This window comes from Anolis sagrei, chromosome Y (assembly GCF_037176765.1).
Source record: "Anolis sagrei isolate rAnoSag1 chromosome Y, rAnoSag1.mat, whole genome shotgun sequence".
In the NCBI taxonomy this organism is placed as follows: Eukaryota; Metazoa; Chordata; class Lepidosauria; order Squamata; family Dactyloidae; genus Anolis; species Anolis sagrei.
Window position 1 is genome coordinate 47,773,240 of NC_090035.1, and position 25,312 is coordinate 47,798,551.

General features: G+C 41.0%; 1 protein-coding gene across 2 annotated transcripts in view; it reads left to right on the plus strand.

The window, feature by feature from the left end:
• The window catches only part of LOC137095359 (protein shisa-9-like), a 497,171-nt gene that overhangs the window by 74,248 nt on the left and 397,611 nt on the right, over positions 1 to 25,312 (plus strand). For both annotated transcript variants that reach the window (XM_067461951.1, XM_067461952.1), the window contains exon 2: positions 19,608 to 19,735. In XM_067461951.1, the coding sequence (XP_067318052.1) occupies positions 19,608 to 19,735 (128 nt within the window). The remainder of the gene's footprint in view (positions 1 to 19,607; positions 19,736 to 25,312) is intronic.

A 25,312-nucleotide genomic window follows, 5' to 3' on the forward strand; every position in this document is an offset into this window, starting at 1 on the left:
ATCAGGTCTATCCACCGTTCACTCATCTTGTGGTTTTTGTTACAAATGCCGCCATACAACTCAACGACCCACAGATGGGGTTTCCAACTCTTTATGGGACTCCAAGGATGGACAGGCCCATCAAAGACCCTAAGAAACTTGCAGACAGTGGCACCAAGAGAAACATTGCCGTCAAGTCCACGGAGACCAACTCACCTCCTCCTGACGCCAAGACGACGCCTAAGGATGTTTTGTGCCCGCTGCATGCAAAACCCCACAGTTTGGCCGACTGCAGGGAGTTTGCCAAGGAGCCTCACGCAGACAAGGTCGAGATCCTCAAGAAGTCCAGGATCTGCTTCAGGTGCTACGGTGCAACTCCCCATCAGTCAAAGTCATGCAAAGAAAAAGTAAAGTGTGAGGTGTGCCAATCCGAAAAGCATTGCTCAGCTAGGCATGACAAGGATTTCGTGCCCGTCAAGGTCAGAAGCGGAGCCATCAGTCAACGCTCCCCAGAAGTTTCGGCTGGACCTTCATCAGACACTGAGGCACCCTCTGTGGCCTGCACACAGCTGTATAACAGCCCAAAGAAAACCAGGATTTGCCATCCCATTTGTTTGGCAGAGGTCTTTCCTGCCAGCAAGCCTTGGATGAAGAAGAAAATGTACGTGGGCTTTGACAACCAAAGCGACGGTTCCCTGGCCACTCCTGACTTCTTCAAAATCTTTAAGGGGCAGGCAAAGACTATTGACTATTGTATTTCTACTTGTGCAGGAAAACAGTGAAGACAGGGCCGCGTTGCAACTGAACAATTTGCTGTTTGGTCTTGGGATCACGCTGCATCTTGCATCTCAAAGACTGCAGTTTCTTCTCTGCTACCTGTCTGTTGGGAGGCAGGGTAGGCCGGTCTGCAAAGGGGCGATCCAATTCCCTTCCTCACTGAAAGTGACCTCGGAGTTCATGATGTTCAGGAACACTTGCTCATCTCGGGAGAGCACTGTGTTCTCGTCGTCCCGGGATGTGTCGAAGATGGATGAGAACTCAGATGAAATTCCTTGGCAGCAAACAGAAATGTGGCTGAGGCAACTTTGCATGAGGGTGCCTCTGCCACAGCTGAAGGTGTTTGGCTGGTCTGGACACAGAGAAGAGAAAGCATTCTGTTGACACATACAGGTCCCTGTATGGTCCATCTTAATGGAGTCTTCTGTGTCAAAGGTGCACCAGGAGGACCTCTCTTTTCAGCTCGGATGCTCATCAAGCTGGGGCAGTTGGATCCGATGAGCATGACTATGTCAATGCCAGGCTCAAAGGGTGCAATGAGGTTCTGTAGTCCTTTTAGGTGAGGATGCGCTTACATCACCTCTCTGGTAGCAATCTGGTCCTTATTGCGTGGGATGGACGCACACTCAATAAGGTCAGGCAACTCAAAACGAATGTCTTTGCCACATGGCGAAATGATAAATCCAGACGCAACACGGCCCTGTCTTCTTTGTTTGCCCATACAAGTGGAAATACAATAATCAATAGTCTTTGCCTGCTCTTTAAAGATTCTGAAGAAGTCAGGGGTGGCCAGGGAACCATCGCTTTGTTTGTCGAGGGCCACGTACATTTTCTTCTTCATCCAAGGCTTGCTGGTAAAAAGGACTTCTGCCAAAGAAATGGGCTGGCAAATCCTAGTCTTCTTTGGGCTGCCGCACAGCTGTGTGCAGGCCACATAGGTGTAGGGTGCTTCAGTGCCCGATAAAGTTCCAGCTGAAACTTCAGAACAAGCTTCTGGGGAGCGTTGACTGGTGTCTCCACTCTTGATCTTGGAGGGCACAAAATCCTTGTCATGCATGGCTGAGCAATGCTTTTCGGATTGGCACACCTCGCACTTTACTTTTTATATGCATGGCTTTGACTGATGGGGAGTTGCGCCGCAGCACCTGAAGCAGATCCTGGACTTCTTGAGGATCTCGACCGTATTATTATTATTATTATTATTATTATTATTATTATTATTATTATCTTTATTTGTACCCCACTAGCATCTCCTGAAGGACTCGATGCGGCTTACAAAGGCCAAGGCCTCAAAACACAACATAACAATATAACACCTTAAGCAAATTAAAAACAGTTAAAGTAGCATTAAACAACAAGCAATAAACAATACATCAAGACACTATAAAACTGGGCCGGGCCAGAGTAATGGGTACAAGGATTAAAAGTGCTGATGTGACAGGTTATATGTAAGGATTATAAGGTAAGTGCAGTGTGCAGTGTGCAGCAATCTTAGTTCTAATAAAGTGCTTCCGGGACTTGTTATTGGAGATTCCTATTCTGGAAAGGCACATTGGAACAGCCAGGTCTTCAAGTTCTTTCTAAAGACTGCCAATGTAGGGGCCTAAGATCTTTGGGGAGGGTGTTCCAGAGTCGGGGGGGCCACCACAGAAAAGGCCCTGTCTCGCATCCTCACCAAACGCGCCTGCAACGCAGGTGGAATCATGAGCAGTGCTTCTCCAGATGAATGAAGAGAGCGCGTGGGTTCATAAACGGAGATGCGGTCACGCAGGTAGGATGGTCCCAAACCGTTTAGGGCTTTGTAGGTAAGCACCTGCACCTTAAATTGGGCTCGGAAAATAAACGGCAGCCAGTGGAGCTCCTTAAACAGGAGGGTTGACCTCTCTCTGTAACGAGCCCCAGTTAACATCCTGGCTGCTGCCCATTGGACCAGTTGGAATTTCCGAGCCGTTTTCAAGGGCAGCCCCACGTAGTCCAATCTAGAGGTGACCAAGGCATGGTCCACCCTGGCCAGATCAGCCTTCGTGAGGTACGGTCGCAGCTGGCGCACGACCTTGTCTGAGTGAGGCTTTCTGGCAAACTCTCTGCAATCGGTCAAAGTGTGGGGCTTTGCATGCAGTGGGCACAAAACATCATTGGGCGTCAGCTGGAGATGAATTGGTCTCCGTGGACTTGACGGCGATATTTCTCTTGGTGCCACTGTCTTCAGCAGGTTTCTTAGGGTCTTTGATGGGCCTGTCCATCCTTGAAGTCCCATAAAGGGTTGGAAATCCCGTCTGTGGGTCATTGAGTTGCATGGCGGCATTTGTAACAAAATCCACAAGATGGGTGAACAGTGGATAGACCTGATGGTTGAATTTTGAATCTGAAGATTTCTCTGCCCCACTCCTCCTGCAAGGAGAACAGCAGTTTCTGGGTGATGGTAGTTTGGGACAAGTGTTGGTCCAGGCAGGCAAACCCTGGAAGCTGCGGGTTTACCTTGGCTGACTGAAGCTCAACCAATAAGTCTGACAGGTCCCAACATTGTTTAAAGTCTTTTGGTTTGAGTACTGGGAACTTATGAAGTCTGTCCATCAACGAGGCTTCAATTTGGGTACTGGACCCATAGCACTGATCAAGCTTCGTCCATGCAGTATCCAATGCTCTATCTGGTTGTTCAATGAGAGCTGAGAAAATCCTTCTTACCTGCTGCGCTGATACTGAACCAAGCCAGGCGAGTCAATAAGAGTAAATTGTTCCTCAGAGGTGAATCTTAAATTCTGTATGGTGTGTTGAAATGTCTTCTTCCAAAGTAGGAAATCTTCTGGCTGGTCAGAGAATTTCTCTACACCTTCATCTCTCAAATCCTTCTTCAGGTTCCTGAACAAAGACTCAAGCTGCGACTGAGGAGTTTGCAGAAACGGAAGGGGTGTTTGGTCAGGGCTAAAGGTGAAGTTCTTTACCTGAAACCTAGAAGTTCCATTCAAAGGAACACCTGCGGCCTCAGGATTGGGTGAAACCCAGGTTTCTATTGGCCTCGCAGTCTGAATTGGTGGCTGTGGGCTCCTGGCCCTGAATTGCTCGACCTGACTGTGTAGCATGATGTCGCCATCCACCTGCACCAACGTGGGCTGGCAGAAGAGGCGTGGTTGGTGATGTTGGTAAACGGTTGACGTTTTCTTGAGACAGCTCTCCTTGCAGCGCCTTTGCAAGGATTTTAGCATGGACCCTTTTTTGAGCTGCCTCCTGTTGGAGGTGAGTCAACTTCAACTTTGCATCTACTTCCATCTGAGCCTGTTTGAGGTCTGCTGCTGCTGTCTCTTGTTGGATGCGCTTCAGCTTCTGTTTGGTCTCTAATTTAGCTTGTTTGTCCTGAGTTCAATCTGAGCCCACTCCAAGTTCAGGCCTAGATCTGCAGCTGCAGCCTCAGCTTCGGCCTCCAGAATTTTTTCTGCATTTCCAGATGCCTGGCTTCCTTGTTGTAAAAGGCTGACATCGATGAGGAGCTGCTTCTGGAGATGGAAGACTTTGGCGCAGAATCATGTCTGCTGTTCGACTTCCTGCTGAGGTGGCTGTGCTTGCTGTGTGCAGAAGCACCTCTCTGACTGCTCTGTGCACTTAAAGCCTTTGGGGAATGCTTAAGGAGCTCAGGGATCACACTACCAGTGGGTGAAACTTGACCATCTTTGTCCCTTCTGGGAGAAGGACCAAAGTCAGCTGCATGAAACAAATGAGCATAGCTAACTTCCCAATGCTTAACACTGTTCAAAAACTGAATTGCCCTAAGATCTGCATCCTGGCTGTTTATTTTACTGAGCAACTGAGTGATGTCATCAATTAAACCTCTCCATTTATTAATCAAAACCTTAAGCTCTGTTCTGAGATTTCTCTAAATCCTCAGAACGCTGTAACTGGCTATCGAGGTCGACAATAGAAAGCCATACGCTGATGCTGTAACTGGCTATCGAGGTCGACAATAGAAAGCCATACGCTGATGCAGCTTGTCTGTAAGCAGAGATTCCTCCTGCAGAAGTGCATCTAAGGCTTTCTGGGATGGGTGCCAGGAATTCTGAGAATGGAGGCTATAGGCTTTACCTTCAGACTTTAGGGAACTCAAGGTGTAAGCCATAACAGCAAATTGCCCAAACAGTATAGCAATGCAGGTAAACTGACAAGTAAAGCAATCAGTATATCAATAACCAACAGTTAATAGAACACACAATATGAAAATGCAATCATAAGCACAAAGAGCAGGCAATTTAACAATGCAGTAATAAAGCAGTCAGTGTATTAATGCAAATATTACAGATAGGGCAAGCAATATAACAATGCAATTATACACACACACAAATGGCTTATCACTTTAAGGCAGAGAGTAAAACACAGCAGACGCAATAATTCAAATGCACATAACTCTTGTTGTAAGGCTGCAAAAGGCCAAAAGGAACTGCAAACGCTCCTTTCCAGAAATCTGAAAGGCAAAGCAGAAACAATGCTGTGCAGGGCCCCAGAAAAAGGGCAGGAAGAATCACGCTTCTGGTTGGAGACTTGCAAAGTAGCAACTGCAGGACTTCCAAAAAGGGCAGGAAGAATTGTAGCAAACTTTGCAAAGCTAGCTGTGTAAATCTTCAAAAAGGCGGGAAGAGAGCTGATGCAGCCTTTCAGGCTCCTCTGCAAGGAAGGTGGAGCTTGAAGCAAAGAAGGAGGCTGCTAGCCCCTCCCTTCTGGTCACATGGGGTGTCTTCCAAAATGGCCAAAAATGAAGAAACACGAACAAATGGGCTCCTCTCCAAAATGGCCAAAATTCCCCAGACACAAACAGATGGATGTCGGTAATGAAGACGTGAAATGACTTGTACAGGCTCCCTTAAACACTGGTCTGTAGCTCTAAAGGTCTTTTTCTCTACTCCCGGGTGGCAGAAGCCACCAGCTTTCGTCTTCTACTGTGCTGTCGCATGCTGGGCCTGTGCATAAGACTGTAGACAGGACATAGTTTCTGTGTGCCCAATGGGACGCTGGGGCTGCCTCAGATTAAAGGCCCTTGGATTTCCTTAAAACAGAGTCTTTAGGGTTCAACAATGTTCTTTGTTAATGAAAACAAACAGGTACTTTAAGGCTTTCTTAACAGTCAATTGGCTCTCTCTCAATCTTGTCAACAGGGAACAGGCACTATCTTCATAAACTGTAACTAATGGGGAAATCTTTAACTTCTAATCTGGGCAGTCTGTCTTTGCATCTGTTGGTGTGGAGCCCCTGCACCCGGTACCAGCTGCTTCTGGCTTTCGCGAGTGACCCTTACCAAGCAGAGTTTGTAGACTTCCAGGGGAAAAGGAATTCAGGTTTCCATGATGGCTGACTGAAGTCCTTCAGCAAAGGAACTGTAGGGTTGTATAACCCCGGCCAAGCTGTGGGCTGTATATCTCCCCAGCCAAGCCGTAGAAGATGAAGCTTTCTACATTATGTCCTGCATGAAAGGCTTCTCTGTGTGGACTGAACCCAAATTGGCTCCTATTCCCTCCAAAACCCAAAAAAAGGGACGGGACCAGGGAACCTAACAATAATTGACAGGTGGCTTGCCCCATGATTGCAGCCAAAAGAAGCCACCTATCTGCAGAGTCCCTGAAACTTAGGACTACAACAACCATTAAATGCAAAGCAAACAAAATTGGAGGTCCTGGTATAGCTGTACCCGCACAACTGGTTTCATAATAACTATATTGATTACACAGACAAACGGGAAACATCACATTTACTCAGCATTCACTCCCAAACATTCACTCACATTCATACTCACCATTCCTTCACTGGATGCTCAGAATCTGCATTCCTGCATGTTTGGCACACAGAGGAAAGAAAAATGGTCTCCTTATGTAGCGATTCTTGGTTATTCATTATTTGGTTGTTTTGATAACCTGTCATAAAGCTCAGACTTGCTGGAGCTTCATCATTTCCAGAACAGATATTTTCCAACTTCCTTAACTTGAGGAGTTATTATTTAACTCAGTGATTCTCACCCTGTGGGTCCCCAGGTGTTTGGCCTACAGCTCCCAGAAATCCCAGCCAGTTTACCAGCTGTTAGGATTGAGTTGAGGCCAAAACATCTGGGGACCCACAGGTCGAGAATCACTGGCTTAACCTCCTTAACTTAAAGAGTCATTGTCTTTGTCTATGTAAACATGTGTTGTTTACACCAAAAGTTCTCAGGTCAGTAATTGTCAATTCAGCAGCTTTCTCATTAGCACTTTTCATGCCAAATTCCTTACCTCTTTTGTTCTCCATAATGCAGTTTTCCAGGTTCTAATTTTTTTTTTGGATGGTGTCTTTGGTCCCGACAGATCTTACAAGGCCCTAGCCAAACCCCAAACACACAATTTTATTCAATCCACAGTTGCTTCTGCTATTATCTCTAAGTGGATTTCAATTTTATCAACTATGGTACTCTATTGTGCTGTCTACTCAGGGCGGTATTTCACAATGGTTCTGGTCCTTCTTAGAGGGATGAATCCAGAAGGCTTTGCTGAAAGGTTCTTGTTAGACATCCTTGCCATTGTTCTGTTGGCTCCTTCATGCTGTCCATCATATCCATGAAACCATGGAAAAGGTTGGCCGCAGTTTGGGGTTCCGTGTCATCAGTATGGTGATTGTACCCAACTCCATCCTTCCGTTAAATTCAATTCAAGGGAAACTGTTATCACTAATTGTCACGACTCACCTTCTGCAATCGGAAGAAATGGAGGAGAGGCTCCAGATATTGGCGGTCACTCCAAACCTGATGAGCTGAGGGCTGAAACAACAGGAAGAGCAGATGCCAGAAAGGACACTGCTTCTTTCTTTGAAACTCACCAAAGAAATGAGGAGAAGCTTTGTAGGTCTCATAGCCTTCTGAATTGGGCATACTAGTGGATCAGAGATGGCTACAAATAAATCTCCCCGAAACCTTTCTTCCCTACAGCTATTCTGTCTCTGTGATTATCAAGTGCTCTTGACATTTGTGAAACTTGGCCTTTAGTCTAATGACTCTTTGCACTCCTTGGCTCCCTTGCAACTAGCTCATATTCTGTGTGCCTGCATGGCAGGGCATTGGACCAGATGGCCCTTGTCATGTCCTCCAGCTTTGTGATTCTGTGACCTTGCTTCTGTTCATCTTGCTGGATTAACTGTGAAGGAATACAGTGTATTACAGACTTAAAATCACATTTCTTGGGTTAGTTGCTCAGTAGCAGAGTGCAGTCATGGACGGTATGACGGCCAACAAACTGAGGCTCAGTGAGGACATGATAGAAGGGCTCCTTTTACAGTTGAAAGGCAGATCAAAGACGGAGCCACACTTCTGAAATCTAAATTTCTAGTTTGCATGTACTTAATATGTCTGAATGCCCTGTTCCAGGAGTGTATTTGCACATATAAAACTAATACACTAGTTTATTTATTTATTTATTTATTTATTTCTTGCATTTAGTTGTGCCTGTTATTGGAGAAGTCAGATCTGACTATAGTAGCCTATGACTTAATTAAATACCATTTTAACAATGTGTGTACGTGGATGTGCCCCCTTTGGAAACTATTCAGAAATGCTGGTGGGTCCAGAACACTATGGCCAGAAAGTTGACCAGGGTTGTCCTTCTGCTTGCTACCCTTTTGTTTCAGTATTTATTATTTATTTATTTATTTATTTATTTATTTATTTATTTAGGACGTTTATATCCCTTCCTATCTCAACCTCCACAGAGGGACTCGGGATGGCTAAAAACAACCAAAACAAAACAAAAACAAACAAACCATACGTATACATATGAAGTAAAAGTATAAAACATTATAAAAACATTTTAAAAATCGCCAATTTAAGTCATTGTTGTAAGAGCAGTCCACCAGAATCCATTAAAACTATAGCTTCACCATCAAGATATGTAACCCGCAAAAGCTTGATCCCAGAGCCAGGATTTCACTTTTTTCTGGAAAGTCAGGAGGAATGGAGCAGGTCTGATTTCACTTGGGAGTTTTACCCTGTTTCCCCTTCTGCTCCCTCGCCCATATTGTGTTTTTAGTAGTTGTATTTATATATTTTTAATGTACCAAACATGCCAGGCTTGTATGGAAACGTGACACTATTTCCTGTGCTGGTCAATGACCGAAATAAATGTTTTTGATTTTGATTCACTTGGGAGTGAATGCCATAGCTGAGGGGCCACCATGAAGAAGGCCCTGTCTCTTGTCCCCACCAACCGCAATTGCAATGGTGGGGGCACAGCGAGCAGGGCCTCCCCGGACAATGTTAAGGTCCTAAGTAGTTCATAGAGGGAGAAACATTCATACAGGTAAACTGGGCCAGAACTATTAAGGGCTTTATGGGCTAAAGCAGCACTTTGAATTGTGCTCGGAAGCTAATAGGCAGCCAGTGGAGCTGGCGAAGCAAGGGCATTGTACGCTCTCGGTATCTCGCTCCCATGAGCAACCTGGCTGCCGAGCACTGGACTAGCTGAAGCTTCTGAACAGTCTTCAGAGGCAACCCTACGTAGAGTGCATTGCAGTAATCTATTTAGCATGTCACCCGAGCATGGACTACCGTGGCCAAGTCCGATGCATTTGAAATAAAACAGCTATGCAAAAGAATGTGGAACAGGATGTTGTTCTGTACATTTATTATTATTGTCATATTTGTACAAGACTTAGTATTGTTTTAAAGTGTGCACATGTGCCTTCTCCACAGCGGCCCCACTAATGAGGCAAAGGCTACTCAGAAGTGATTTTACCAGATTCTTCCTTTGTAATATAACCTGAAGAATTTAGTATTCATTGGGAATCTAATCAATGCTGATCCTTCTTAAATTCCAGGATGCTTTTTTTAAAAAAAGTATTTTTATTGTTTTATCATAGTTATTACATTTGTTATACATTTGTTTATAGCAGTTACATATTATTCAACACACTCTATAACATATAGTCTTATTGTTCTGCTTAAGCATTCCCCCCCCTTTTCCCCACCACTGTGCTCCCCTCCCCCCATCTCAAGCCACAATTTTTACCTATCATCTGTCCAAAATCTCATTTCTTCTTGTGACGGTAACTTTCCTTCTTTATTTTTTAAACCATTCACTACAAATTTTCCCCATACAACATCAAAATCACTTTGTTTCCATATACCTTTTTTAACTTTTAATATACATGTAAGCTTATCGTTTAGTGCCAGTTTCCATGCTTCCTTGTACCACTCCTCTATTTGTATATTTCTTTCTTTTTTCCAGTTCCTTGCTATGAGCAGTCTTGCTATTGTTAATAGGTTTGTTATCGCTTCTTTATCCTCCTTTTTCAGTTGTTTATTGTTATATAATGATAATAAAGCTATACTAGGACTTTTCTCAATTTTCATATTCATTATAACCTCTATTTCTCTAAATTGTTGTTGTTGTTCATTCGTTCAGTCGTCTCCGACTCTTCGTGACCTCATGGACCAGCCCACGCCAGAGCTCCCTGTCGGCCGTTACCACCCCCAGCTCCCTCAAGGTCAGTCCAGTCACTTCAAGGATGCCATCCATCCATCTTGCCCTTGGTCGGCCCCTCTTCCTTTTGCCTTCCACTTTCCCCAGCATAATTGTCTTCTCTAGGCTTTCCTGTCTCCTCATGATGTGGCCAAAGTACTTCAGCTTTGTCTCTAGTATCTTTCCCTCCAGTGAGCAGAAGGGGTTTATTTCCTGGAGGATGGACTGGTTGGATCTTCTCGCAGTCCAAGGCACTCTCAGCACTTTCCTCCAACACCATAGCTCAAAAGCATCGATCTTCCTTCGCTCAGCCTTCCCTAAGGTCCAGCTCTCACATCCGTAGGTGACTACAGGGAATACCATGGCTTTGACTAGGCGGATCTTTGTTGCAAGTCTGATGTCTCTACTCTTCACTATTTTATCGAGACTGGACATTGCTCTCCTCCCAAGAAGTAAGCGTCTTCTGATTTCCTGGCTACAGTCTGCATCTGCAGTAATCTTTGCACCTAGAAATACAAAGTCTGTCACGGCCTCCACGGTTTCTCCCTCTATTTTCCAGTTGTCAATCATTCTTGTTGCCATAATCTTGGTTTTTTTGACGTTTAGCTGCAACCCGGCTTTTGCGCTTTCTTCTTTCACCTTGATTAGAAGGCTCCTCAGCTCCTCCTCGCTTTCGGCCATCAGAGTGGTGTCATCTGCATATCTGAGGTTGTTAATGTTTCTTCCAGCAATTTTCACCCCAGCTTTGCATTCATCCAGCCCCGCACATCGCATGATGTGTTCTGCATACAAGTTAAAAAGGTTGGGTGAGAGTATGCAGCCTTGCCGTACGCCTTTCCCAATCTTGAACCAGTCTGTTGTTCCGTGGTCAGTTCTGACTGTTGCTACTTGGTCCTTGTACAGATTCCTCAGGAGAGAGACAAGGTGGCTTGGGATGCCCATCCCACCAAGAACTTGCCACAATTTATTATGATCCACACAGTCAAAGGCTTTAGAATAGTCAATGAAGCAGAAGTAGATGTTTTTCTGAAACTCCCTGCCTTTCTCCATTATCCAGCGGATATTGGCAATCTGGTCTCTCGTTCCTCTGCCTTTTCTAAACCCAGCTTGAACATCTGGCAACTCTCGCTCCATGTATTGCTGGAGTCTTCCTTGCAGGATCTTGAGCATTACCTTACTGGCATGAGAAATAAGGGCAACTGTACGGAAGTTTGAGCAGTCTTTCGCATTTCCCTTTTTTGGTATGGGGATATAAGTTGATTTTTTCCAGTCTGATGGCCATTCTTGTGTTTTCCATATTTGCTGGCAAATGGCATGCATCACCTTGACAGCATCATCTTTTAAGATTTTAAACAGTTCAGCTGGGATCCCATCATCTCCTGCTGCCTTGTTGTTAGCAATGCTTCTTAAGGCCCATTCAACCTCACTCCTCAGGATGTCTGGTTCTAATTCATTCACCACACCGTCAAAGCTATCCTCGATATTGTTATCCTTCCTATATAGATCTTCTGTATAGTCTCGCCACCTTCTCTTGATCTCTTCAGCTTCTGTTAGGTCCCTGCCATCTTTGTTTCTTATCATACCAATTTTTGCCTGAAATTTACCTCCAATGTTTCTAATTTTCTGGAAGAGGTCTCTTGTCCTTCCTATTCTGTTGTCTTCTTCCACTTCCATGCATTGCTTATTTAAAAATAGTTCCTTATCTCTTCTGGCTAACCTCTGGAATTGTGCATTTAACTGGGCATATCTCCCCTTTTCACTGTTTCCTTTTGCTTTCCTCCTTTCTTGGGCTACTTCCAGTGTCTCAGCAGACAACCATTTTGCCTTCTTGGTTTTCTTTTTCTTTGGGACGTACTTTGTTGCCGCCTCCTGAACAATGTCGCGGACTTCTGTCCATAGTTCTTCTGGGACTCTGTTTACTAAATCTAGTCCTTCAAATCTGTTCTTCACTTCCACTGTATATTTGCTAGGAATGTTAGTGAGATCATATCTAACTGGTCTGTGTATTTTCCCTGATCTCTTTAGTTTTATTCTAAATTGGGCAATAAGAAGTTCGTGATCTGAGCTACAGTCAGCCCCAGGTCTTGTTTTCACCGACTGGATGGATGTCCGCCACCTTTGGCTGCAAAGGATGTAGTCAATCTGATTTCGGTGTTGACCGTCTGGTGAGGTCCATGTGTAAAGCCGCCTTTTAGGTTGTTGGAAGAGAGTATTCGTTATACACAGCGAGTTTTCCTGGCAGAATTCTATCAGCCTGCGTCCCGCTTCATTTTGTTCTCCCAGACCATGCTTGCCTGTGATCCCAGTTGTCATTTGACTTCCCACCTTGGCATTCCAGTCTCCTGTAATGAAAATAATGTCTCTTTTTGGTGTATTATCCAGTAGGTCCTGCAGATCCTCATAGAACTGATCTACTTCTGCTTCTTCAGCAACTGTGGTTGGGGCGTATATTTGGATCACTGTGATGTTGAAAGGCTTTCCTTGCACTCGAATTGAGATCATTCTGTCATTTTTTGGGTTGTATCCAAGCACCGCTTTAGCGAATTTCTTATTAATTATGAAGGCTACTCCATTTCTTCGATGTTCCTCTTGTCCACAGTAGTAGATCTGGTGGTCATCTGATGTGAAGTGGCCCATTCCAGTCCATTTCAGTTCGCTGACCCCCAGAATGTCTATCTTTAGTCTTGACATCTCACCAATAACAACATCCAATTTGCCCTGGCTCATAGATCTTACATTCCAGGTTCCTATGGTGTGTTGATCTTTAGAGCATCGGATTCGTCGTTCGCCTCCAGTACCGTCGGCCGCTAGCCTTCCTTTCGGCTTTGAGCTAGCTGCGTCATCACATCTGGGGCTAGTTGAACTTATCCTCTGCTCCTCCCCAGTAGCATTTTGGCCATCTTCCGACCTGGGAGTCCCATCTTCCAATGGCATACCGACATATCTCTGGTTGTACTGGTCCATTTAGTTTTCTTGGCAAGGATACTGGAGTGGTTTGCCATTGCCTTCCCCAGGGATCACGCTTGGTCTGACCTCTCTGCCACAACCGTCCTGTCTTGGGTGGCCCTTCACGGTTTCGCTCATGACATCATTGAGGTGCTCAAGCTCCAGCGCCCCGACAAGGCGGTGATCCTTTGCTGGAGATTTCTCTAAATACTTTCTCCCAAAAATTATTTACATATTTACATTGCCACCACATATGTATATATGTTCCTGGTTCTTGACAAACTCTCCAGCAATTTTTTGAATTATTTTTATTTATATATACTATTCTTACTGGTGTCAGATACCACTTCCATATTAGCTTATAATAATTTTCTTTAACCCGTATTGATAATTTTTTTTAATGTCTTTGTCTCCATAATTGTTGCCACTCTGTTTCGTTTATTTTTATCCCTATATCTTCTTCCCAAATCTCTTTAAGGGTATTGTTTTTTGTGTTTCCTTCCTTTGTTTCAATTATTTATTTTACTAATTGTTCCTCTCAAATTTTCATGCTCTTCTACAACCCTTCCCTTCTGTATTATTTGTTCAAATTGATTAAGTTTGCTTCCATTTTTATTATTTTTTCCCAATTTTAACCATTGTTCTAATTGTATACAATGGAACCATGTCAATTTTATTTCTTTAAACTCATAATCATTTCCTTCTTCATTTGCATCTTTATCCAATCCCCTATCTTGTCTAAATTTTTTCCCCTTAACTTTTTATCCATTACTTTTTTTTAAAAAATTGGAAACTTCTTTTCCATTACAATTGGGATTATAATTGACCCATCCGTTATTAACTTTCTCCTATATTTGTTCCATACTTCTAATGTATTGCTCAGCATTGGGTTTCTGATTTCCCTAATTTCTTTTCTCGTGAACTGTTTGAAAAATATATTCCGAATTTCTTCTTCCACTTCTTCTGAGTCTTAACTAAGCCAATCTGCTCCCTCTTTTTTAACCATTCCTTCTATAACCAATCTTAATCTACTCGCCTCGTAATATTTTTTAATATTAGGTAATGCTAATCCTCCCTCTTTTGTCGATCTATACCATAACTGTTTATTTAATCTATTTCCTTTACTACTATTGCAGTACTTATTTATCATTTGTTGCCATCTATTTAGTTCTTCTTCTGTAATTTGAAGTGGCAGCATCCTAAATATGAAATTTATCTTTGGAAGTATTTTCATTTTTACTAATGCTATCCTTCCAAACCAAGGTAATCGTATATCTTCATACTCTATTATCGTTTTCTGAACCACTTTCCTCAATGTTACTACATTTACCTCTTCCATTTCTTTTAAATCCTTTGTTATTATTACTCCCAGGTATTTTAATTTATTCTTAATTCTTATTCCCATTTTACTCTGTTCTATAAAGTCTTTTTCTTCTTTCTTTGTATAATTGAGTAGCATCATTTCTGACTTATTCCAATTAACTTGTTAGCCTGTTGTTTTCCCAAATATCTCCAGATGATCCTTTATTTTATCCATTTTCTTTACTATATTTTCTATAAATAGCAATGTGTCATCAGCAAATAGACTCACCTTCTGTTTCTCCTTTTTTCCTAACCCTTCTAGACTCTTGTCTTTCCTAATGGCATTTGCAAACAAGTCTATCACCATAGCAAATAAAATTGGCGACAAAGGGCAACCTCGTCTTGTTCCTCTTGTCACTTTTATTTCATTTGTCACTCCGTCGTTTATAGTTACCACTGCTGAGTTTCTTAAATAATATTGTTCTAAAATTCCTTTTGTTCTATTTCCCATTCCAAATTTATTCATAATTTCCCTTAATGTCTCCCATTCCACACAATCAAACGCTTTAAAAATATCTAATGATAATATCCCTACTTTTTTCTTCCCCTTATTTAATACTCTCCCTATCAAATTTGACATTTGTCTTCCTTTTACAAATCCACACTGATCTTTTTTTATATACTTATACATGCACTTACTCATTCTATTGGCTATTATAGCAGATAAAATCTTTGCGTCCTGATTAACTGATATGGGCCTATATGACCCCGGGTCTGTTAAATCTTTATCCGGTTTAGGTATTAATATTATTAATGACCTCCTCCATGATTCTGGCATTTTATCTCCCTTCATTATTCCATTATACAATTCTAATAATTTTGGAGTCAAAACTTCTCTAAAGCTTTTGTAATATTCAGTCCCTAAGCCATCCAAACCTGGGGCTTTCCCAACTTTTAAATTTTTAATAACTTCCTCTATTTCTGTCTTAATTGGTTGTTCCAGTAGCTCTTTATTGTTCTCCTCCAACTTACTCTCCCAATTTTCCTCCACATATTTCCTGATTGCTTCTATAGAGCTAGCTTTTGTTTGGTATAATTCATTATAAAATTCTTCAAATACCTTCAATTTTTCTTTCATAGTTCTACATAATTTACCTGTTTTATCTTTTATCATATTTATCATGCCTTCCATTTTCTTTTTTTTTTGTGTGGATTTGGCTAACATCTTGGAATTCCTATCACTAAACTCAAAATATTCCCTCCTTAAATATATTAAATTTTTTTGTACTTTGTCTATTTCCATTTTATCCAGTTCCTCTTTTTTTTGCTCTCAACCTTACATAAGTTCGTGTATCACTCTTTATTACATATTTTTTTTCAATCTCTTCAATTTCTTTTTCTAGATTCCTTTTCCTTTCTTCTTGCCTTTTTTTGAGATTAATTGTCTCTTTTATATATAACCCTCTAGCCACCACTTTCATAGTATCCCATCGCACTCCTTTTGTTACCTCCTTTTCATTAAAACCCCAAGTTTCTTGCCATTCTGCTTTCACTCTATCCACTATCTCTTTATGATTCAAAATTTTTGTATTTAATCTCTACCTCCTCATTTTATCATAGTCACATCTCAATTGACACCAGGGCATGATCCAAAATCTTAATTGTTCCGATATCAGCATTTAACACTTTATTTAACATATTTTTAGAAACAAAAATATAATCTATTCTTGTATACACCTTATGCACAGCTGAATAATATGTATATCTATTTTCATTCCCCTTTACCACTCTCCACACATCCTTTAATTGCCATTTATTCATTACTCTACTTAAGTCCGTTGTTTCAATATTTCTAATTTTTGATGTTAGCGTAGTTTTATCCCTTTTTGGGTACATATAACAATTACAGTCTCCTCCAAATATTACATTTTGTTGGTGATAGTTCTCTATTTGCTCTAACACTTTTTCATAAAATTCTTGCTGTTTTACATTTGGTGCATATACATTTACTAATACATATTTATCTTCCCCTATTTTGCCATATTATTATGTATCTGCCCTCATCTTTCAATACCTTGTTTATGACAAAATTACATTTCTTTGCAATTATTATAGCTACCCCTCTTGATTTTGATGACCCAAAGGATTTTTCATAATTCCTTATCCAACTCGATTTTAGCTCATTTGAACCCGGTTTATTCTGATGTGTTTCCTGTAGAAAGATAACGTCTGCCGCGTCCTTCTTCAATAAGGCTTCAATCTGTCTTCTTTTAATTACCATCCCTAGACCTTTAGTGTTAAGTGTTGAAATTCTTAATTTATGGAACATCATTTCCATTTCCCTTTAAAAACCTTTTTGTGGCTTGAACCAATGTGAACCCTTGTCCCTTATACTCCCCTCCCCTTCCCCCCATGCCCCCTCCCCCTTGCTCCCCCCTCTCCTCATTCCCCCCTTCCTCCCCTTCCATTCTTCGGGACTTCTAGTCCCAACCATGGCCCCTGGCCTTCCCAGTTGAGGAGGGAGGGTGAAGTCATCCCATGGCCCAGAGTCTCCCTCCCCCGAGTGCTCATTTTTAAGTAAATAAATTTGATTGCAGTGCTTTAATTTCTTCTTACATCTCAATTCCTCCAATGGTGCCGATTATTTCCTCCAATTCTCCTCCCTCCTGTCCTTTCTCCTCCTCTTCCTTTCGATCTCTCTCTTGTAATTGATGTCCTTGTTCCAATGAGTCTATTCTGTATCTCTTGCCTTTCCATTGGAATTTGAGAAAGATAGGATATCCCCAGGTGTACAAAATTCCAGCCTTCACTAACTGGATCATAATAGGCTTCACTGGGTATCACCAATTCTTGGTTTCAGGACAATAGTAATTGAATATTTCCAGTTTTGATTCACCCATCTTTAAATATTCTGGGTTCTTTAGTATTTTCATCAGATCTTCTTTTATGCAAAGTTATGAACTCAGATCATTATGTTCCTGGGTATTATTTTATTTCTTCCAGTCGGAAGGCGATGAACTCGTTCTAAATCCAATTCTGACCAATTTAATGTTGGCGTGGTCTTTTGCAACCACTTCAAAATTTCAGCTTTCAAATCTTTTTTATTCCCTTCTGGAAAAAAAATTAATTATTACATTGTTCCTTCTTTGGTTATCTTGCATGTACACGAACTTTCTTTCCACATCTGAAAGCCTGTTTTCATTTTGTTGCGTTTGTTGTTTGAGTACCAGTTGTTCTTGTTTATTCTTTTCCATTTCTGCTTTATTTGTTTGTATTTCTCCATGTATTGTTTGCAAAGCTCCTTTTATTGTCTGAAATTTTTCATCTGAGCTTTTTCTTTCTGCCTTCAGCTGTATTTTCATTTCCTTGGCACTGGTCAAAATATCTTGCTTCAATGCTTGAATATCACTCTTCCTCATTTCTCTTTCTTTGTCAAACATCAAGTTCAGCTCCTTTGTTTTCTTCTGGCTTTCCTCTTTAATCAAATCAAAATATTTATTTCGGTCATTGACCAGCACAGGAAATAGTGTCACATTTCCAGACAAACCTGGCATGTTTGGTCCTCTTTAATCAATTCTGCTATTTTACTTAACAATTGGCTATTGTCCATTTCTTTCTTCTCACTGCTTCCTTCTGCTTCTGTCGTTAAAGATGGCAGTGAAGTAGAGATACTTCCTCCCCCTGCTGCCCTCCCATTTGGGGGGTCCTTTTTAATTGTTTTCCCTTGATTGGGGGTGTGTGTCCTTTTGACTGTACTCATTTCCTGGGGAGGCTGAAGAGCTTGGGGAGCTCCCACCCTTTCCAATCTCAAAAAAAATCTATCAGAAGGCTTTATACGTGACCAAAGAGGATTTTTTGGGAGACTCTCTCTCTCCTGCTCTTTCCCTTGTCTTTGTTTCTCCCTTCTCATTCAACTTCCTGTCAAATTTGCTCCTTCCACTTGTTATCAATTTTTAATTACTTGATTTTTCTCCATTCAGCACAGTCCAAATAATTCCAGTTAAATATGCCTTGCAATGCTTTCCTTGAAACCAGGGGATTTATTTTTAAACTGACGAAAACAACTCACTCCATCTTCAAAGGAGGAACATGCCTTTAATCATTGCTGTGACTTTCCAAATTCCATTCCAATTAGGATTATTAGACAAAGTCTTTCTATTTATCTGGATGTTTATTTAAGTTGCTGAGCTGTTTTCCTTTTCCAGCTTACTGCTCACTCAAAATTAACAGTTACTTTTGCTTTCACAGCCGCTAACTTTCACAGCCATCTCTGCCAGGACTCATAAATCTAAGCTATTAAGTGGTAGTAAATTACATTTTAAAGTTTCTTTTTCTGCTCCTTAAATGCTCCACAACTTTCCTCTCCTTTTTAATCCAAAAAGATAGTCCATTGGCCCATTTTTCACTGCTTATTTGCTTTTTTCCTCAAGAGCTGCAGGGAAAGACATCTTTATCCGGCCATGGCTGACTCCACCCCCCAATTCCAGGATGCTTTTAATGGATTTAGATCTAATCTGTTTTAAAGTACGGCAAAGGTAAAGGTTCCCCTTGACATTAAGTCCAGTTGAGTCCAACTCTTTTAAGCTGAAGAGCTGGCGTTGTCCGTAGATGCCTCCAAGGTCATGTGACCGGCATGACTGCATGGAACGCTCTTATCTTCTCACCAAAGTGGTACCTATAGAGTTACTCACATTTGCATGTTTCTGAACTGCTAGGTTGGCAGAAGCTGGAGCTAACCGCAAGAGTTCACCTTGTCCTGGGGATTTGAATCACTGACCTTCTGGTCAGCAACTTCTGTAGCTTAGTGGTTTAATCTATTGCGCCACCGTGAAATATGTACAGTACTGATATGTTAATATGTTTGTTTACTTAATTGTTTTTTTTTGTTTTAATTGGTTTCAATTTATATATCTTGTTTTGGATTTATGTTGCAAGCCATCTTAGCTCCCATTCAGGAGAAATTCAGGATACATATTTATTAAAATACATTGTGCCTTAATTTTTGTTGGCTTCTGGACTCCATATCCTCTGTTACAGGGAATAATCTATTGCACAAAAACTTAACATTCAGAAAGCTATCTCCAAAGATGTAGCTTCACAGAAATATGTATCTCCTGTAATTTGTTACTCTTTTTTATAATTTTCTAGAGCTCTTGCTGATGTTATGCGCCCAGAAGCTCCCTGCACAACAGATCATATGGAAAGAGATCTCAATATCATAGTCCATGTGCAACATTATGAAAACATGGAGACAAGACCGCCAGCTAATAATTTGCGTAAGTTGTACCGAACAGCTACTATATATTTTTTGCTGTATTCTAAATTGAGATTTATGTGATGGTAACTAGCAAAGGAGAAGTTGTCTTCAATTGTGTTGAAGTCTTTTCATTGGAAGTGATCACATATTGGCGAAGCGTGGATTTCCTTTTTGTTGTTTGGCTGGATTTTCAATATTTCTGTGTTGCAAGAGAGGAGTGTGACTTTTGTGGCTAATGTCAACACATGGAAATATTTAAAAATATACATGTCTGTATGATCCTATGCATGTAAAACTATGATGGACTTCCACTTTGGGCAATGCAGTGTTCCCTCACTTATCACGGGTGTCACCAGGCCTGTAGCCCAGGGAGGGAGGGGGGGGTTAGGGCTTCAAACCCCGCCACCCCAAAAATTTTCAGGTTAAAAAAAATAATTTTTTGGCTATTTTTGGCCTTACTAACCTTGCATGCCTTATATCTTATACTTTTTATGGAGCAATAAGGGTCTTTGGACTGTATTAAAAATGTTGTTGTTGTGTTATTGAACTACTCTTCATGATTTGCTAAAAAATGTCCCCCCCCCCGAATTTTTTTTTCTGGCTATGGCTCTGGGTGTTACGTTCCAGGACCACCCGGGATAAGTGAAAAATTGTGAAGTAGGGACACTATACAGTATATGTACTGCCTCAGAGTGCGCAAGGTGTAGGACCACCCCCTCCTAGGAGTGGCTCTGCTCACTCTTCTCTCCCTCCCCCCTCTCTCTCTCACTCAATCCCTTCACTTTCTCTTTCCTCTCCTCTTTCCCCCTCCCTCCCTCCCTCCCTCCCCCCTCCCCTTGCACACCACACTTCCTGCTGGCTCCTCCTCATGCGTCTGGCTCCCCCTCCCCTCCTCCTTCCCCGCTCGCCTTCTTCGCTTTCTGGTGGTTGTGCTTGGAAACATGGTGTTGGAGGGGATGATTTTAACCAACCACAACCACATGTAATGGTATACAGTGTTCCCTCACTACTTGTATATTTTAAATTCATATTTTTTGAAAAACTGCAAAATAGCGAGTCCTCAAAAAGTGAACCGCGAAGTAGCAAGGGAACACTATATACTTGTTAATAGGCTAAGCTGAAATAGAGATAGCTTGAAAGCTTCAGGAAGGTTAATGATGTGTTGTGTCTCTGTAGTTTATAAATAATGCTTTATAAAGAGAATATCATATACTTAGATCTTTATGTGGTCAAATCTTGTGGTCTCTTTTTTGCCCAGCTGTTCTTGACTGCTACTTTAATAGATTTGTAGAATGCTTTTCAACACAAGAAGGACAAGGAAGTGGAATTAAGGGACATATTAGACTTTTTCAGAATCATGACCCTCCTTTGTATGTGGTTATGTTCTTTATTGTCACTAAACGTGGTAAAAATCATGCAAATAAAATGATTTACATGATTACATAAAGCTAATGCCACAAGTAACATGTTTTAAAAGCTTGAGCTGCGATAATATAATCTGTTTGTCCAAAGTAGGAAGAAATGAAAAAATCACAATTTAATTTTAAATGATAAGCACAAAAGCTTCTATGTTATTTCTTAAATGAAACTGATGATTTTGGGCTTCATAGAAAATGGGTGCAAATCATGCAACTACGCATCAGAGAAATTATTGCAAGTAATTACATAAGCACTGGAGAAGGGATGGAAAGGATTGCATTGCCATTTCTATAAGCAATGTAAATAAAATGGCCAAATATTTATTCTGGAGACATTTTATCTGGAAAATTTCTTGGAAAGGGGTTTTTTTTTAATTGCAAGATTTTGTTTGCTTTGTCGATTCTGCCTAAAGTTGACTTGTTTGGTTCTTGAAGAATTGCCCCGAGAATAGGACATTTTGAATGGTGCCAGTTTTGGAGAAGTGTAATGTATAAGATGTGTGATGATCCAATGCCTTCAAACCTATGGAGAGTTTGGGCAGTGGCTTCAAATATGAGATGAACAGAGATGTGGGTGATGTGATTGAGCTGTTAGGAATTGTGGGAGTTGAAATCCAAAACACCTGGAGGGCCATAGTTTTCCCATGTCTGGTTAGCACATATATGGCTTCCAAATATCTGGTGCTAACATTTGGAAGTAAGTATGGGTAACTGTGGCCCTCCAGATGTTGTGGAACTGTGCTTTCTGTAATACTCCATCATTGGCTATGTTGGCTAAATCTGATGAGAATTTTATACATACATACTGACATACACACATACTTAAACAAAAATTACATAACTAATCACACTATTTCTCTTACCAACATACATCTCTACTCTAATTAGATGTAATTAAAATCCAAGCACACATACATTCAGTAATTTTTAAACAAGGATTTTCTGCATCCCTTTTGTTGCTTTCCACTATAGTTTAGCATTTTTCTTCCATGTTATATCTAATGAATTATTAAATTCTGTTTATTTTTACATTAACAAATGAATATCCCAACAGTCCCAATCTCAAAACCTGTTCATAAAGCCTTTTTGAGCCTATTTACATTTTGGCTTTGCTATCCTATTTTGGAATGGAAGGAGCCAAACCCCCATGTTGGAGAGGGGCGTCTTCTGTCTTATTTTGTACCCACAAAATCTTTTCCCCTACCTTATCCCATTCCACTATATAAACCAATGAAGCTCTGACATGTATAGAAACGCAGGTACTTATTAAAGGAGGGGAAAGAGAAGGAATCAACATGTTCTTAAATTGAGTTTTCTAGAACTTACTTTTCCTGTCATCATGGAGAAATACTTTTATCTCCAAGCAATCCAATAGTTCTAGGAATTTTGTCTGCTGCAACTGTGTATTGTGTGAAGCTAAAGCCGCTTGATTACTTAACCAATACACAATTATCTCCCAAATACTTTATGTTAGAAAAGTGATAAATGCAATAATGTATTCATTTTTTGGTCAAAGCCATTTTCTCCCCAGTTAACATGAGGATTGCTGCTAATCTCAAAGGGAATCAGGGTGTGTGTCTCTCTGTGTGTTGGAGAGACAGATGGTTGTGTAGTCCTTAGTAATTAAAGTGTTTTTGCTCCAAGTCTTTTCACCACTAGAACACTATGCAACCAAGCACTCCTCATTCTTCACATATAGTACAATAAGGATAGCTCATGATAATATATCGATGGGAAAATAAATTTCTTTCCAGATACTGTAGGGGCTCTTTCAGCAAACCTCAGAGGGAGCTGGAAATCCTAAAAGTAATTATTCCCGCAAGTCAGAGTCCTCATGCTTTGATCTTGGAAGCTCTTATCCCATCATTGTTAATCAAAAGGATCTTGAGGCCAAGGAAGATAATGCAGTGAAAGCATGAACTTAACCCTCCTCCATTCACAAGTCATGCAAATCTAAATATATGTAATTTGCATTTCAGAAGGTATTGATAGAGGAGATTTGTATAGAAGAAAACAACATGAGCCTGTCTTGGAAACTGGCAAATGTTGTAGAACAGTGATTCCCAACTTGTGGTCCATGACCACCAGTGGTTCCCAAGCAGTAAAATATGGTCCACATACTACACCATTCCAACAAGACCAGCTGGTTTCGCGAAACTCTTATAGTGCTGAGGCAATGGGGATGTCAGGAGGGTAGAGTCTGACTACCCACAAAAGACACAACAAGCCTCCTAGAATCATAGAGTTGGAAGAGACCTTGTGGGCCATCCAGTCCAACTTACTGCCAAGAAGCAGGAAAATTGCATTCAAAGCACCCTTCAGGCTAAACATGCCCAGTTCTTTAAGGCATTTCTCATCAGGCTTGTCCTCAGACCCTTGATCATTTTAGTCGCCCTCCCCTGGACACATTCCAGCTTGTCAGTATCTCTCTTCAATTGTGGCACCCAGAATTGGACACAGTATTCCAGGTGTGGTCTAACTAAAGCAGAAGCATCCTGACTGATGCTTCTCCTCCTCCTCCCTCCCCCTGAGTGGAGCTGTTCCATGTGGCACCTGAAAGTGGAGGTGCCTTGATGTCTTCATTTTTAGGCCTGATGTGGATAGACCACATCAGCTCTAGATGATTAAATATGGGGTTTTTGTGGGTGAGCAGATGACAACTACTGAATGGCCTATGTTCTGTATCAGAAACTAGAGCTAATGTGGTCTTTCCAATGCAATTTTTTGAATCAGCACCCCAAATAACCAAACATAATCTAAACTTGACCAAAACCTGATTCGTAACAATTTTGGTACCTGGTCAGAGTGGTCCCTGCTCAAGTAGTCCCTGGTCAAAGTGGTCACTGGTCAAATGCTCCCTGGTCAAAAAAAGGTTGGGAACCACCATTGTAGAACTTAAAATTGCTAATTTTAAATGTAGAGTATATTCCTTTGATTGTACAGCTGTTCCAGAAGAAAAAAGCAATATTTCTGCATGTGGCTAGCTCAACAATACATTTTGTTAAAGAACTACAGTTAAATGAAAGGGTGTAACCTTTTGTTACACCCTATGGTATAGCAAAAATGATTATAATCTTATATAGGTAAACATGTGCAATTTGGGGAATAGTTCTTCAAAGAAGAACTCCTAGTTGATGGGGAATCCATAGGCGTTTATCCACAGTTAAATTCAGTGCAATTCATTTTGGGTGAGTGGGGGGAAGCCTTTTCTGAATGTTCAGTCAATCTTATCTAGATACTAAAATGGCTTTAATTAGACATGATTTATCAGTCTGGCTGCTTGGGAAATCGGTGTAAGAGATCTCAGAAGAGCTGCTGCTCCAGAGAGTTTGTCACTTTCATTTAGTACCTGCTTCACATTTCACTGAGGGCTAAAATGAAATCCATGACAACTGCACATTAGTTTTAGAAATATACAATTGAAATGAACCTAGCACAGAGCTAGCTTCTAGTTAAAATGGGCCCTAGGCAAAATGCTTTCTGGTGAATGCTCTCCTGCACCCGTGGTCTCTCCATGTGCTTACTTGGTAAAATGCTCCTATGGGAAATGGGAAGACATGAGTTGCCATTTCAGTCTCCCAAAGTGCCACTTGTGTGCAGGAATACTCTTGCCATTCATTAAAGCAATACTTGTGTCATTAAAATAATTTCCTTATCCTCCCTCCCCATAGCTTTCTCCCACCCCATATCCTCTTCACACACACACACACACACATCATTAAAAAAATAAGAAAACACAGATGACTTTTCCCCACTACCACCAAGCCAAAGCAGCTTTCAAACTATTATGCTATCCTTGTATACTACTAGCTGCATCAGTTTCTGATAAATAGAGAAAAATACATTTAAGATTAGTAGATATGCATATTTGAGAGAGAGATTCATATAAAAAAATTGAACATTTTGACTAAAATTCAATTCTTGTAATTTCATCTTTTATAATTGACCTCAACATTCCCTCCCATTTTTCCTTTTAATCTAAATTAATCTTACTGTATTTCAACATTTTTCTATATATCTTATTGTATTACCACTTTCATTCTCTGTACTTATTTCACAAATCCAACCCTGCTACATTTAAAAGTACTTATTTTATTTTAATTCTCCCAGGGTTCTCAGTGCTATCATCCATGTCCATTCTCAATGTTTTTCTTACTCAACAGGCCATCCATCCAATG